The 14,025-nt window shown below is 39.5% G+C and overlaps 2 protein-coding genes across 3 annotated transcripts in view; both read left to right on the top strand.

The window, feature by feature from the left end:
• The window catches only part of LOC103218871 (ovostatin), an 82,395-nt gene extending 81,222 nt beyond the window's left edge, over nt 1–1,173 (top strand). For both annotated transcript variants that reach the window (XM_007968150.3, XM_037995161.2), the window contains exon 34: nt 526–1,173. In XM_007968150.3, the coding sequence (XP_007966341.3) occupies nt 526–593 (68 nt within the window). In that variant the 3' untranslated portion in view covers nt 594–1,173. The remainder of the gene's footprint in view (nt 1–525) is intronic.
• A 3,761-nt stretch (nt 1,174–4,934) lies between these two features.
• LOC103218545 (pregnancy zone protein-like) overlaps nt 4,935–14,025 on the top strand; it is a 65,798-nt gene continuing 56,707 nt past the window's right edge. The window contains exon 1 of the mRNA XM_007967542.3: nt 4,935–5,123. The gene's annotated coding sequence lies outside the window, so the exon portion shown is untranslated. The remainder of the gene's footprint in view (nt 5,124–14,025) is intronic.

Raw genomic sequence — 14,025 nt, forward strand, 5'->3', positions numbered from 1 at the left:
TGACTCACAGACTTTTTGAGAAAACAAAAACTTGTTTTATACATGCTATCTTGATAAATATTTCATCCAAAAAAGGGAGTGAATCAATAGTGATACAAACTATTAAGTGTTAAGGGTAAGTCAACAGTGGTTTACAAACTTTGAGTACCTACACATTTGGTAAGCACATCTTTACTTCTTTACAAAAACCTGGATGGTTGAACTAAGTCTTCACTGTCCCTCCAGCTCTTGTGGTAAAATAGACACTTTATTCTAGAAGAGAAAGCCCTAACCTCTGTTAGGTTTTAATATGTATCATATACAAAACATCATACCTGAAACACTTAGGAATGATCATATGGGTATGCATGCAGTGTGATGTAAATCAGAAGAATAAAAATACAGTATATTTGGAAGCTGTTAAGCAAATAAACTGTTATAGTAACACAGATTTAGGGGAATTTATTTCTAAACAGATAAGAAATAAAGATGCTTTCTTCTTGAACCATGCTATAAAACTTTCTAATAACAATTACTGTCTTTCAGATGAATTTGCACTTGCAGAATACAGCACACCATGTGGTCAGATGTCCCTTGAAACCTCCTCATTCTAGGATAAGGAAAATGAGATGGAAAAGAAGATACTTTGTAACTGAGATATCTATCAAATTTGTTCCTGGAAACTTTAAGCCTGTACTTCCCAAAAGCTTCGACCAGCAGAGACCAGGGCCAGTAGACAAATGCTCTCACCTCTGCTCTTAGTCAAGAACTGTGGGAGGCATTCCAAATGCTTCACATGAAGTCCCCTGGAAATCCATCTGCCAAATTTTCAGGAAGCAGACTCCACAACAGATCCTTAAATTAGCCTTTGTCCTTTTTTGACACAGTCTCCCTGCTCTCTCACTCGTGTTTCCTGGGATCCCCAGTGAAATGAATTATCTGCATCCAAGCCCTTACCTCAAATTCTTTCAGGGCAACCCAAGCAGAGAAAGCCTATCCCATCAATCACTGAATAACTATAGAAAACACTTCGTTAGATAAGGAGTATTCTAACGTCTTGATACTTTAGTTCTGGTATGTGTTTCTGAATAATTTCTCTGGGAAGTGTGGAAAAGTAAGCCTTCATGTTATTTAAACGTAAATATGTTTATTTTCCTTGGCAACTATTGTTGAGTAAAACCTGACCAGAATCCATGGAGTTTTTTGTTTGTTTTTTGTTTTTTAAAAAGAACCTATGTATTTTTAACTTCCATCTTAAAACTGAATTTTCTTTCTCCAGATAAGCTTAGGATGAAACAAACACCCCCCATCTCCTCCCTAACCCAATCACTTAGAGTATCATTTCTGAAGATATATTTGTAAAGTTTTCTTGGCTATAAAATATTATATACTTGATTTAATTATAAGATCAAATATTCATTAGTATGTTATTATTAAACACATATATTTTAGAAAATTATTTTTATACATGTACCTAAAGCATTTACTTGTAACTGTTAAGATAAAAGAATAAATTTATGTTGTTTTGAGCCACAAAGTATGAGATAATTTGTTACTGCAGCAATAGAAGAAGAATGCACTATCTCATAAATATCTCAAACATAACGAACTTAAACATTTCAAATTTCATTTGTCATTCCTAACTGCTCCCCAACGCAATCAGTCTCACTTTATACCTGGTCACCCAGTCATCTCAGTAATGATATTCACATCCACGCAGATCTATGGTGCAGGTGCAAGACCTGTGTATTTTGCTTATTTCTCCTTGGCTCACAGACTTTACATCCATCAGTAATACCTATCATTTATACCTCCAAACTCTATGTTCTAAAAGAGAGGTTTAAAAAAATTTTTTTTCATTTGCTTAGGTCTCTTCTTCTATAGCTTTCCATGGTACATCAGATAACAATGAATGTTTTACCATAGTGTACAAGGTATTAAATGAAAATGCCCCTGCTTATCTGTCAAATATCATTTTATTCCCCTTTCCCACTTCAATCACAGTGACTTCTTTCAGTTCTGGCTGTATTCAAGTATCCAAACCATACAATATCTAGAACAGGCAAAACTATGGAGACAGTAAAAAGATCAATGGTTGCCAGGGGTTGTAGGGAAGGAAAGATAATTAGGTGAAACACAGGAAGTTTTTAGGACAGTGAAACTATGCTGCATGGCACTATATATAATGTATATTGGATACATATCATTATACATTTGCCAAAACTCATAGAATGTACAACACCAAGAGTGAACCCTAATGTGAACTATGGTCTTCAGTGATAATGATGTATTAAGTAACTTCATCGATTGTTAACAAATGGATCACTCTGGTGCAGAATATTGATAGTGAGGGAACCTGTCCATATGGGAACAGAGGGTGCACATGAGAGCTCTCTCACTTTCTGCTCAATTTTTCCATGAAACTAAAACTACTCTGAAAAAATAAAGTGTACTAAAAAAGATATTAAGGGTATCTTCATTATTGCTGCAATAATGGCAATTTTAAAACCCAACCCCAAACTCAGTGACTTCCAACAAGAAATATTTATTTCTCCCTCTCATTGATCTGTGGATCAGATGTGGCCACGTTGGGCTTATTTGGGCTTGGCTAACCTTGTGCCCAGAATGACGACTGGTTTTAAGTCTGATCCATGTGCCTGTCATCCCATGACAAGTAGTTACTACAAAGGTCCTGAGTACACAGCCTTGACTTGTTCTGTGTAAGAGGCGGGTAGATATGTTGGTCATTGTGTGGTGGGCATGCATAACATAGAGGAATGCTCATCAAATAAATAAATAAATCTTAAACAATTTCTGTTGTTGTTGTTATGAAGAGTGCCTATAGCTCCCAAATTCAATTTCTAAAAATTGTGCCCTCCCAAACATTTATTCTTTGGTCAGCTTTTTAATGTATTTTTTTCCTTAATCCTCATTGGCATCACCACTGACCTTTCCATCATTTTTCAATAAAATAAAAGAAGGGGTGATTCGAAAGAGTAAAACCATGTTATAGAAAAATTTACTACAAAAAATTATGATATGATTAATTATATGATTGAATATATTTCCAAGCATTGATGTGCTATTTCATCCTGTCTGGTATAGCTGTTGACAGCCATACCATTGGCAATCTCCATTTGTCAGTTAAACAGAAAAGCATGCATTATTGCAGGATGTAAGGATAAATAAATATTTTAAATAGTTTTAATTCTCTGTGTGGAAAATAAAGGAAGAGACCAATCCTCCCTCCCTTTCTTTAGTTTCCTTAGAAAACTTGTTACTTTAAGTCTTTTCTCCTCTTTGCAATGTAACCAAACCTTTCTGAACGCTGGGTAGGATTCGTCAGCATTATGAAGAATATGGGAGTCATTTCTTTGAAACATCAACATCAAAGGAGATAGCATCCCTATCTGCAATTTCTGCAGGAGGGTAGGAGGTCAGCTTCGACGGGCACTTTGCTCCAAGTTAAACTACCTCTTATCATGAAGATAAGAAGCGTTTATTTTTTATTTAGAATAAATCCCATTAACTAACACACAAGGTCACTCCCCAGACCAAGAGAATCTAGGACAAATTATGTGTGATAAATGCTGCAGTCAAGTCCCCTTACTTGAAGGCTAGTTAGTGCTTAAGAACATGTATGTAATGGGCTGCATCAGCTCAGCCATACAAAAGGCTGAGGTTCCTTTCTGTCTTTGCAAACTCTTACCAGATTGGCTGTGATGCACTCACGTTCTGGCTTAATGATTACTCTATAATTAAAGTGCTTTCCTTCTCCAATACCTTTATGGAGAGGACTTCTGGGTTGGGAGATTTTACTTTCATTATATTTCCCCAACAAGGCACACCTGTAGAAATGAAGATGTCACACTTAGCTTTTCAAGGTTACCTCTGGGTGTAAAAGAGAAAAAACTTAGAAAAAGTAAGCTAACTAGGGAAAAGAAATTGAACAAATGGAGAAATTTGCCTCAGACTAGAATAGAAGTAAAGCATATATTGGTGCAAAAGTCCAAAAATAAAGAGAAGCACATTTCAAACTCCTATTTTTTTAATTGAACATAGATAAGAAAATTAAACAGAAAATTAAAGAAATACAGCCTAAATGAGTAAGAATTCCCAAAACAAAATTGCATTGTGTTTTCTCCTTATTCTTGGAAAATTATTCTTCTTATTCTTGGAAAATTATTCTTACCATAATTTCTCTTACCAATTATATTCTTACTAACAGTTTTAATTTTACCAACACGTATTTTGATTCTGAAGATTTGGAAAAGATCTAAACTAGTTTTAAAGGAAAAGCTAAAATTTTTTCAAAAATAAAGACCCATTAAGATTGTGATTGAATAAACTACATATTTTAGTCTCAGTCCAGATCTAATCAAGTAAAAACTTGACCTTCTGGGAGGCAACTTAGAGCCACCAAGAGGCACACAGAGATACATTTTTAAGCGCTGATCATTTCCAATAAGCAAGGTCACTCTGTTTTGCTCAAATCTCATAACTTTTTATTTTCCAAAAACATTTCATTGAATTTTCCTTTGAACATGCCCTTCAGGAGGTACATTTCTCATAGAGAGATGCTTTTTTCAGCACTGTCCCATTTGCTTTCATTAACATTTACCGTTTTAACTTTTTCAACACGCTTCTATCCTGCTTGGAAAAAAACAGGAAATCATTATCTAAAGAAAAAGGAGGGGAAAGATAAGGATGAGTTTGTCTCTTTTTTTAATTTTGAGAGCTTTCTACTTCTATTTCACTCTGAAACCCAAACATTTTGTGACATTTTCTCTCTCTCTCTCTTAGTTTATATGGGACAATCTCCCCCTCCCTCTCAAACTCTCCGTACTACGTTCTCCATGCCACCCTCTGTGCCGTAATTTTTTTTTTTTTTTTTTTTTTTTTTTTTTTTTTTGAGACGGAGTCTCGCTCTGTCCCCCCAGCTGGAGTGCAGTGGCGCGATCTCCCCTCACTGCAAGCTCCGCCTCCCGGGTTCACGCCATTCTCCTGCCTCAGCCTCCGGAGTAGCTGTGACTACAGGCACCCGCCACCACGCCAGGCTAATGTTTTTGTATTTTTAGTAGAGACGGGGTTTCACCGCGTTCGCCAGGATGGTCTCGATCTCCTGACCTCGTGTGAAGAGCTGTGTGAGTACTATTTTTTCACAATTTGGCTCCATAATCACTGAATAACTCTTTCTCCAATACCTTTATTTATTTCTTTGCAATGCTAATTTGACTTAACAAGGAGCTGTGGCCCTCGGTTGGGATTGGCAGTGAAACTTGTAAGCCCACAGACTTCACCCTATCCAGGTTTGTTTCCTTTAACAAAGGGCATAGGGCAAGAACCCTGCTCTGACGGGTGGGGTCGCCGGCTTGCTGGGTCTCCGGGTCTCTGAGGTTGCATGGGTCCTCTCTGCAGGCCACCGGCTCTCTGAGGAGCCTTTCCCGAGAAGGCAGGCCTGGGTCCACAGCCGTGGCCTCCATTGCCTGGGAAGCCACAGTGCAATCCACATTAGAAAGATGGCCTCCAAGGGGATGGCCACGTGGTGGAGGCCTGGGGCAGGGTCGCCCCCCTCTCCAGGGGCAGATCTTCTGGCTTCCTCTTTGCATTCCCTGTGCAGGGTTAGTACGCACCCGGGGACCTACTGTTAGTTACCCCCTCCCTCCCTACTTGAAAACAAAAGAAAAAAAAAAAGAGAGAGAAAAGAAGAAAAAGAGAAAAGAAAAGAAATATAGTACACAGTTCATGTAAAAACAACCTTTTCAGAAAAGCCTAGCAAAGGTCTCCCAGGATGACATTCTGATCTCCCCAGGTCAGGCAGCCCCTGGGACACGTGGTCATGATGGATGAGGCTGAGTTGTCTCAGACCTTCTCAGCTCAGGACAGCCCGCAGGTCACGGCCCCTTAAGGTTTTCTGCTTTCTTGGTCACATTGCCTCCCGACTTTCATCCCAGGTACATGCTGCTAGCCCTCATTCTCCTGTGTCTAAGCCTTATAAACCAAAAATAAAATTCTAAACCCCTCTTCCCCAACACCACCTCCAGCAGCCATCTGCAGGGACCCCTACTCTCGGCCAGGGGCATTCCAAAGTTAACCTGAAAAACTAGTTCAGGCTGTGATGGGAAGGGGGGTCCGACATGCCTCATTATTCTCTCCTCCCTTTTGGAATTCAGGCACAGCTGACCGACATTAACATTAAAACAGATCATAAGGCTGACAAAACAGACTCTTTGTAGCAATAAGATACAACATTTTAGTATAGCATCAAATGACAGATAGAAGGTCTTGAAAGAAATTGAAGTAGTTTACCCCACATTATGTTTCTTTGCTGTGTCTTGAAATAGTCCTGCAAAGCTGTCTCTTGGAGGAGAAATCTACATTCTGAAGAGAATCCTCCTCCTTTTCTGGGCCTTTTTCCTGATCCAGGAGAGTGTCAGCTCTGATAGGAAACATTTACAGTCTAGTCTTTCTGCTATTTTTTTTCTTTTTCCAATTAGGAGCCTATAATACTTTGAAATATATATTTGCTCCTCAACCCTGTTTCGAAGCATACAATTCGTAAAATCCTTAGAATCTACAAAGTGATGTTTTTGTGTGTGCTAGTGAGTTGACTGGTGGCTGGCAGCTCCTAGTTCCCTTCAGGGCTGGTCACCAGAAAGACCAAAGTGGGAGTAGAGGCTTGGGACTTTCAGCCCCTCCAAACTGTGGAGGGTTGAAGGTTAGGCTGATCACCAATGGCCAGTGATTTAATCAATCATTTCTACATAATGGAGCTTCCATAAAAACCCAACGGAGTGGCATTGGGAGGGCTTCCAGATAGCCGAACACTGTCTGTCAAGCTGGTTCACCCGGAGAGGTTATGGAAGCTCTGTGCCCCTTCCCCATACCTTGCCCTATGCATCTTTTCATCTGTATCTTTTGTAATATTCTTTAAGGTACCTTCAATACACCTTGACATGTTTTTCTGAGGTTTATGAGCCAATAGACATGTTTTCCTGAGTTTTGTGAGCCAATAGACATGTTTTCCTGAGTTTTGTGAGCCAATAGACATGTTTTCCTGAGTTTTATGAGCCACTCTAGCAAATTAATTAGACCCAAGGAGGGCGTCACGGGAACCCACAGTATGTAGCCAGTAGGTCAGAAGCACAGGCCACAACCTGGGGCTTATGATTGGCATAGAAAGGAGGCAATCTTATGGGACCGAGTCCTCACCTTGTGGGTCTCACGTTTTCTCCAGGAAGACAGTGATGGAATTGAATTGCATTGGAGGACACCTAGCTGGTGTCCACTGCATGACTGATTGCTTGCTTGGTGTATGAGGAATATCCCCCACTCTCACTCCCTCACTCACACATTTGATCACAGAAGTCTATGGGTTTTGTGGGGTGAGGGCAGAAGAAAAATGGTTGTGTTTCTTCCGCTCAGAAAATACTACTGTGTTTTTTTTCTAATAATTGTTATGTCGGTTTTCACAGAGTTCAGAAGAATTTATTTAAAATAAAAGCTAAAGTTAACCACATCTCAACATACCATTTCCCATTGCTTCTTACCCCATCTCATCAAATTCACATTTTAAATATTTATATTTACTCCCTCTGCTCTGCTTCCCACACATACACCATGTACTAAGATATAGACTTTGGAATACTTTTTCTACCTCTTTCCATCAACCAGTTTGTAGATTTTGCTTATGGTTATAAACCAATATAATAATTTTCCTTACTGTATATTTCTTATATTTTAAGAATTCTTAGTTATAACTTATATTGCACATCAACAAACTTCTTACACTATTTAAGCTTAAATATATGTATTTTATATGTGCATACATACTTAAAATTTGAAGACATATATGTTCACTACTCATCCTGTTTTATCTAGAGGTTTTTGTTATGGCTTATTTATAATTTGGCTAGAGTCCTTTTTTTTTTTTTTTTTTTGAGACGGAGTCTCCCTCTGTTGCCCAGGCTGGAGTGCAGTGCCACAATCTTGGCTCACTGCAAGCTCCACCTCTTGGGTTCACACCATTCTCCTGTCTCAGCCTCCCGAGTATAGCTGGGATTATAGGTGCCCACCACCACGCCCAGCTAATTCTTTGTGTTTTTAGTAGAGACGGGGTTTCACTGTGTTAGCCAGGATGGTCTCGATCTCCTGACCTCGTGATCCACCCACATTGGCCTCCCAAAGTGCTGGGATTACAGGCGTGAGCAGCTGCGCCCGGCTAGAGTCCTTCTAAAGAATTTTTATCAAGCAATATTAATTCATATGTTCATACAGCAATAATTTCCGAAGTTAAGAAATTTGGAAGGTTCCACCAAAGTCCATGGAACATTCTTACATAAGGTCGTTATTTAATGTCAATATGCACTGTAGCAAGTCAAACAAAATGCAGGTAAGCATTGGAGTAAGAGAGCACTCCCATGTGGGTTTCCCAGGGTCTTTTATTCGCCCATTAACCATTTTCAGTCTCCAGATTAAACCACCAAGATCTGTTCAAAGAATCTTAGCTTTATAATATCTCAAAGCATAAATTCCCAGAGATATTTTCATGCTCCTCTGGCCACACAATCAAGCCATAACCAGGACAGAAAGGTGTAGAAAAAGGTCAAGAGATAAATGTTAAAACAATCTAAAGGCAACAGATGAAGGATAAACAGACATGAAATCTGATAAAAGGGATAATGTACTAGTCCATTCTTGCACTGCTATAAAGAAATACCTGAGACTGGGTAATGTATAAAGAAAAGAGATTTAATTGACCCATGGTTCTGCAGACTGTACAGGAAGCACGGGGACATCTGCTTCGGGGGAGGGGAGGCCTCAAGGAGCTTTTACTCATGGTGGAAGTCAGAGCAGGATCAGGCGTCTCACATGGCAAGAGTAGGACCAAGAGAGGGAGGAGGAGGCGCTCCACAATTTTAAACAACCAGGTCTCCTGAGAACTCACTCACTATACAGTGCCAAGGGGAGATGGTGCTAAACCATTAATGAGAACTCTGCCCCCATGATTCAGTCCCTCCCACCAGGCCCCTTCTCCAACATCAGGGATTACAATTTGACATGAGATGTGGATGGCGACGTGGGTCCAAACCACATCAGATAATGCTGTGAAAAGGACACTTCTATGGGCGATATCTCCTGTTGAGAGTATGTTCAAATTAATATCCAATGAATGATTCTAGAAAACCAAATTCAGATTTTTATTACTGTGCAATTTTTGAACATAAAGAAGCAATTTTCATTTATTGGACATAGTATACGACTAAATCTGGTGTGTGCCTCTTTTCTCTAAATATTGACTCCGAGAAGAAGTGCAAGTAAGGCTATGATTATCCCTGCAGGCTTAAAGGGTATCCAGTGGACTTCAGTTGAAATGTTCACAAACAATTAGGTTATTGAAATCAAGCTGAAGGGAGCGCCATGGTTTATAGTTTTGCCCCAATGCCACTGTAATGCTACTACAGCAGTGAATCTATATTTTGTCCTTATACTACCATACTATTCACAAGTAAATTTACAAGTATATGTAATTTTCTAGAGCCCACACAGCTATTAAATAAAAAAGAAGTTCAAGCCACTGACAGTTCCTTTAGGCAACATTTCCTTAGTCTACAGTGAGCCCTGCACATGGTGTCACCAGCATTTTCTTGTGTGCAATGTGAATTTCTCTTTTAGCACCTGGACAATGCTTGTTTGCCTAAAAGAATTACGCAACCTCGATAACAGTTTTTTGCTAATCCAATTTATGTCTAACTCCTGGGGATAAATGATTACTTGCTTTAGATGGCAAGCACTCCATTTCTGATATGGTTTGGATCTGTGTCCCCAACACATCTCATGTCAAATTGGAATCCCCAGTGTTGGAGGTAGGGCCTAGTGGGAGATGATTTGATGATCATGGAGGTGGTTTCTCACGAATGGTTTTTAGCACCATCCCCCTTGGTCCTGATTGCTGCTGATCTTGCGACAGTGAGTTCTTGTGAGATCTGGTTGTTTAGAAGTGTTTAGCACTTCCCCACTCCATTTCTTGTTCCTACTGCCACCATGTGATAAACCACACTCTCTTTGCTTTCTGTCATGATTGGAAGCTTCCTGAGGCCTTTCCAGAAGCTGAAGCCACTATGCTTGCTGTACAGCCTGTGGAACCATGAGCTAATTAAACATCTTTTCTTTATAAATTACTCAGTCTCAGGTATTAGGTTGGTGCAAAAGTAATCGCAGGTGGGGTGTGGTGGCTCATGCCTATAATTCCAGCATTTTGGGAGGCAAAGGTAGGTGGATCACCTGAGGTCAGGAGTTTGAGACCAGCCTGGCCAACATAGTGAAGCCCCATCTCTACTAAAAATACAAAGAATTAGCCGAACATGGTGGCAGGCGCCTGTAATCCCAGCTACTTGGGAGGCTGAGGTAGGAGAATGGTTTGAACCCAGGAGGCGGAGGTTGCAGTGAGCTGAGCTCCTGGCACTGCACTCCAGCCCAAGCAACAGAGCAAGACTCCATCTCAAAAAAAAAAAAAAAAAAAAGTAATTGCAGTTTTTGCCATTAAAAGTAATGGCAAAAATCGCGACTACTTTTGCAACAACCTAATATTTCTTTATAGCAACGTGATAACAGACTAATACAATTTCTGAAACCGCAAAAAGAAGACTTTCACCACAATTTTTAGCTTTCTAAAGGAACACAAATTAAATCAGTATAAGTTCAATCAATGTGAATCAAGTAATTAGGTCAGGTTTGTTTGGCTCCCATAGACCCCTTATATTATGCCATTCTTTCCACACTATAAAGAAATATCTGAGGCTGGGTAATTTATTTTTAAAAAGCTTTAATTGGCTCATGGTTCTGCAGGCTGTACAAGCACGGTGCCAGCATCTTCTCAGCTTCTGGAGGGGCCTCAGGGAACTTCTACTCATAGTGGAAGGCAGAGTGGGAACAGGCACATCACACAGCCAGCGCAGGAGCAAGAGGTTGCAGGGGAAGGTGCTACACACTTTTGAACAACCAGATCTCCTAAGAACTCACTATGTCCAGGACAGCACCAAACCATGAGGGATCACCCCCATGACCCAAACACCTCCCACCAGGCCCCACCTTCAACGCTGGGGATTGCACCTTGACATGAGATTTGGAGGGGACATCCAACTATATCACTCCTGAAAATCTGATGAAAGCTTCAGACTCTTTGACCATGAAGATTCACGTTCTCATTTTTATGTGAGTGCATACAATCTCTAGGGGTTCTTATAATCCCTGAAGCCCATTTATGAGACAGTCATGTTTATAGAATCCCAGGATAACTGAATTTTCCCTGAAGATTCTAGTGTCCATGTACGGTCATACTTATCCTGCACCTAAAATTTAGGAAGATTTTTTTTTGTGGTGCCAAATATTAAGTATAATGATATTGAGACGATAGCAAAAAAAGAACTGCTCTCTTCCAACTATGTGTTTTTTTCAGCTTAGCCTTTGGATTTGAGGAAGAACATATAAGTTTCGCATTATGTTGGTGACTACAAATTTTTTGATAAATCCCTATGGATTTGTTTTTACTCTGTCAAGTGACAGTCTGTCTTTCTCAGCAAGGGTTTTTGTGTGTGTTTGTGTTTTGGAGGAATAAGATTAGCCACAGATCCTACAGAGAAATCAACCAGAGACGGTGTCTCCGCTGACTCCTGAAAACCCTGCATGAAAGGGCAATTTGCTACATTGTGCCTGAAGGTTGCTTGAACGAAGTTCTCCATCTTTGGTCAGAATTGAAAGACATTTCAATCCCGGTGATATTAAATGTTATTTTGGCAATCTGTTCAGAAGGCAAAATAAACATTTGTAAAATCTTTTGATTTTTGTGTCTTGGTGTCTGTAAATTTTTCACCCCACTGGGATGAAAAATATTAAACTTCAATTTGTTCTGAGAAGGAAGTCACTCCTAATTAGGAAATGATACAAAACTCTTACTAAAACTTTCCTCAATTCTTAGTAACTCCAGATCTTTCAGAGACTTGTAATTTTCATTAACTTTCCTAAAGGATAAACACACAGAGAGTAAACTATAATGTAAACAAGTTTCATAAACAACAACAACAACAAAAAAACAGTCACTGCAAACTTGGGAAGTAACCATTCTTTGTTACCAGAACAGGATTTCTTTTAGAAAATAGTTTATGAGGTCAGGTGCGATGGCTCATGCCTGTAATCCCAGCACTCTGGGAGGCTGAGGTGGGTGGATCACCTGAGGTCAGGAGTTTGAGACCAGCCTGGCCAACATGGTGAAACCCCATCTTCATTAAAAATACAAAAATTAGCCGGGTGTGGTGGTGCACGCCTGTGGTCCCAGCTACTCGGGAGGCAGAGGCAGGAGAATCCCTTGAACCCAGGAGCTGGAGGTTGCAGTGAGCCGAGATCATGTCACTGCACTCCAGCCTGGGTGACAGAGTGAGACTCGGTCTCAAAAAAAAAAAAAGTTATTCATTTAATCAAATCATATATTGTTATAGTATTACTGAGAGGTAAAAATCATTCTTTGCAAGAATTCCCCCAGCATCCTCCCATCACCCCTGCAGTCAATCTTAGAACAGAGGAATTGTAAAGTCTTCCTTACTTTCAGCTCCCAAGGCAAGACCTGAAAAAGCCTAGACTAATGTTTGGCAAGGAATAAAGGCTCAAAATAGTTTATCAATCTCTTTTTCAGTTTTTTTCTAATATGCATATCCCAGCAGCCACTGACTCTGCTGTTTACTCCTGGAATAACAGTTAGGTGTTTGGGAGTGGGAGGCAGGGGTGGGCTGACACAATAAAACTGATGCAGGACACGGGGTCCTGGAAGGAGATGAGAGGGGCTTAGGTTACTTCACCCAACCAAGTCCTGTGGCCTCACCAACATAAACATGGAATTAATTCAATCAGCAGAGGCTTAATGGTTCTGTAATTCTGAGAAAATCTTAGTGTTTCCTTTGAAATACTTCATATTTTTCTCACTCTTCAGAATTAAAAAAACATATATTGATAAGGTTAAAGTTACTGGTAAGAATGCGAGACCCTGTAAGAAACAGTCTCTAATGCAATTTCGTTTCGAAATGTCTTACTTAAATTGCATTTACTTGTCTGTCTATAACAGGCTTTTGTTCATGCTCAATCAAAAACAGCAATCTGAAATGTGTGTTTATTTATTTTTGGATTTCCACTGCAGAATATGATTTATTTCTGTTCCGACCCATGGCAAATTCCTGCACCTGTTTGAGGGAGACCCCACTAATCACTTTTTCCACATATCTAACTCCTCCCAAGTCTTTTCTCTTCTACCCCCAAAAGATGAACTTTCAATTTAAAAGCAAAATGTGACATTTTTATGCCTAAGAATACTTTTACCATTTGGTAGGATGTTTTAACTCATTACCATTCTACATTCAGTGTATATCTATCTACATCAGTAATTCTATTTTGAGGCAGGTTTATTTTATTTTAAACTGAAGTTTTATTATTTTAATGGTTCTGTTTCTGGATTTTTCACACTCCCAAAAGACGTGCTTACCATAGTGTACCTTGACCCATGCTCGGGTCTAGTTGGGAGGGGGACATACAACCATGTCTATTGCTTTTTCTCCCAACACCTATCCTTCCCTTTACCTTGGAGCTCCTATATCATCTGGGGAACTTAAAGATCCCTTTTAGATTTTCAAAAATGGGCACTGTTCTCTCAAAATAATAACCTTATTGTTCCTCTTAGTTGTGCCTTAAAAATGTATGAATTTTCTCTTCTTAGTAAATTGCAGATTAACCTCTCTCAAATTCACATTTTTTTCTACAAAAAGGCAGGTTCCAAGGAGTGCTATAGTACTATAAACTACTGCTATTATGTGCCCTCATTTTATTGCAAAATCACTCATGAAAATGTAAACATGTTTACCACTTTCAATGACCTTTAGTTGGCTTTTAATTCTCTGGTCATTCACTGGCTATGGTAAACGCTACACGGACTCAAAATAGATTTTTATAATCTTACAAAATCTTTATTTTTTGTTGTGGTGCCACATTTATTGAAAACATTAC

This window comes from Chlorocebus sabaeus, chromosome 11, assembly GCF_047675955.1.
Source record: "Chlorocebus sabaeus isolate Y175 chromosome 11, mChlSab1.0.hap1, whole genome shotgun sequence".
Taxonomy (NCBI): domain Eukaryota; kingdom Metazoa; phylum Chordata; class Mammalia; order Primates; family Cercopithecidae; genus Chlorocebus; species Chlorocebus sabaeus.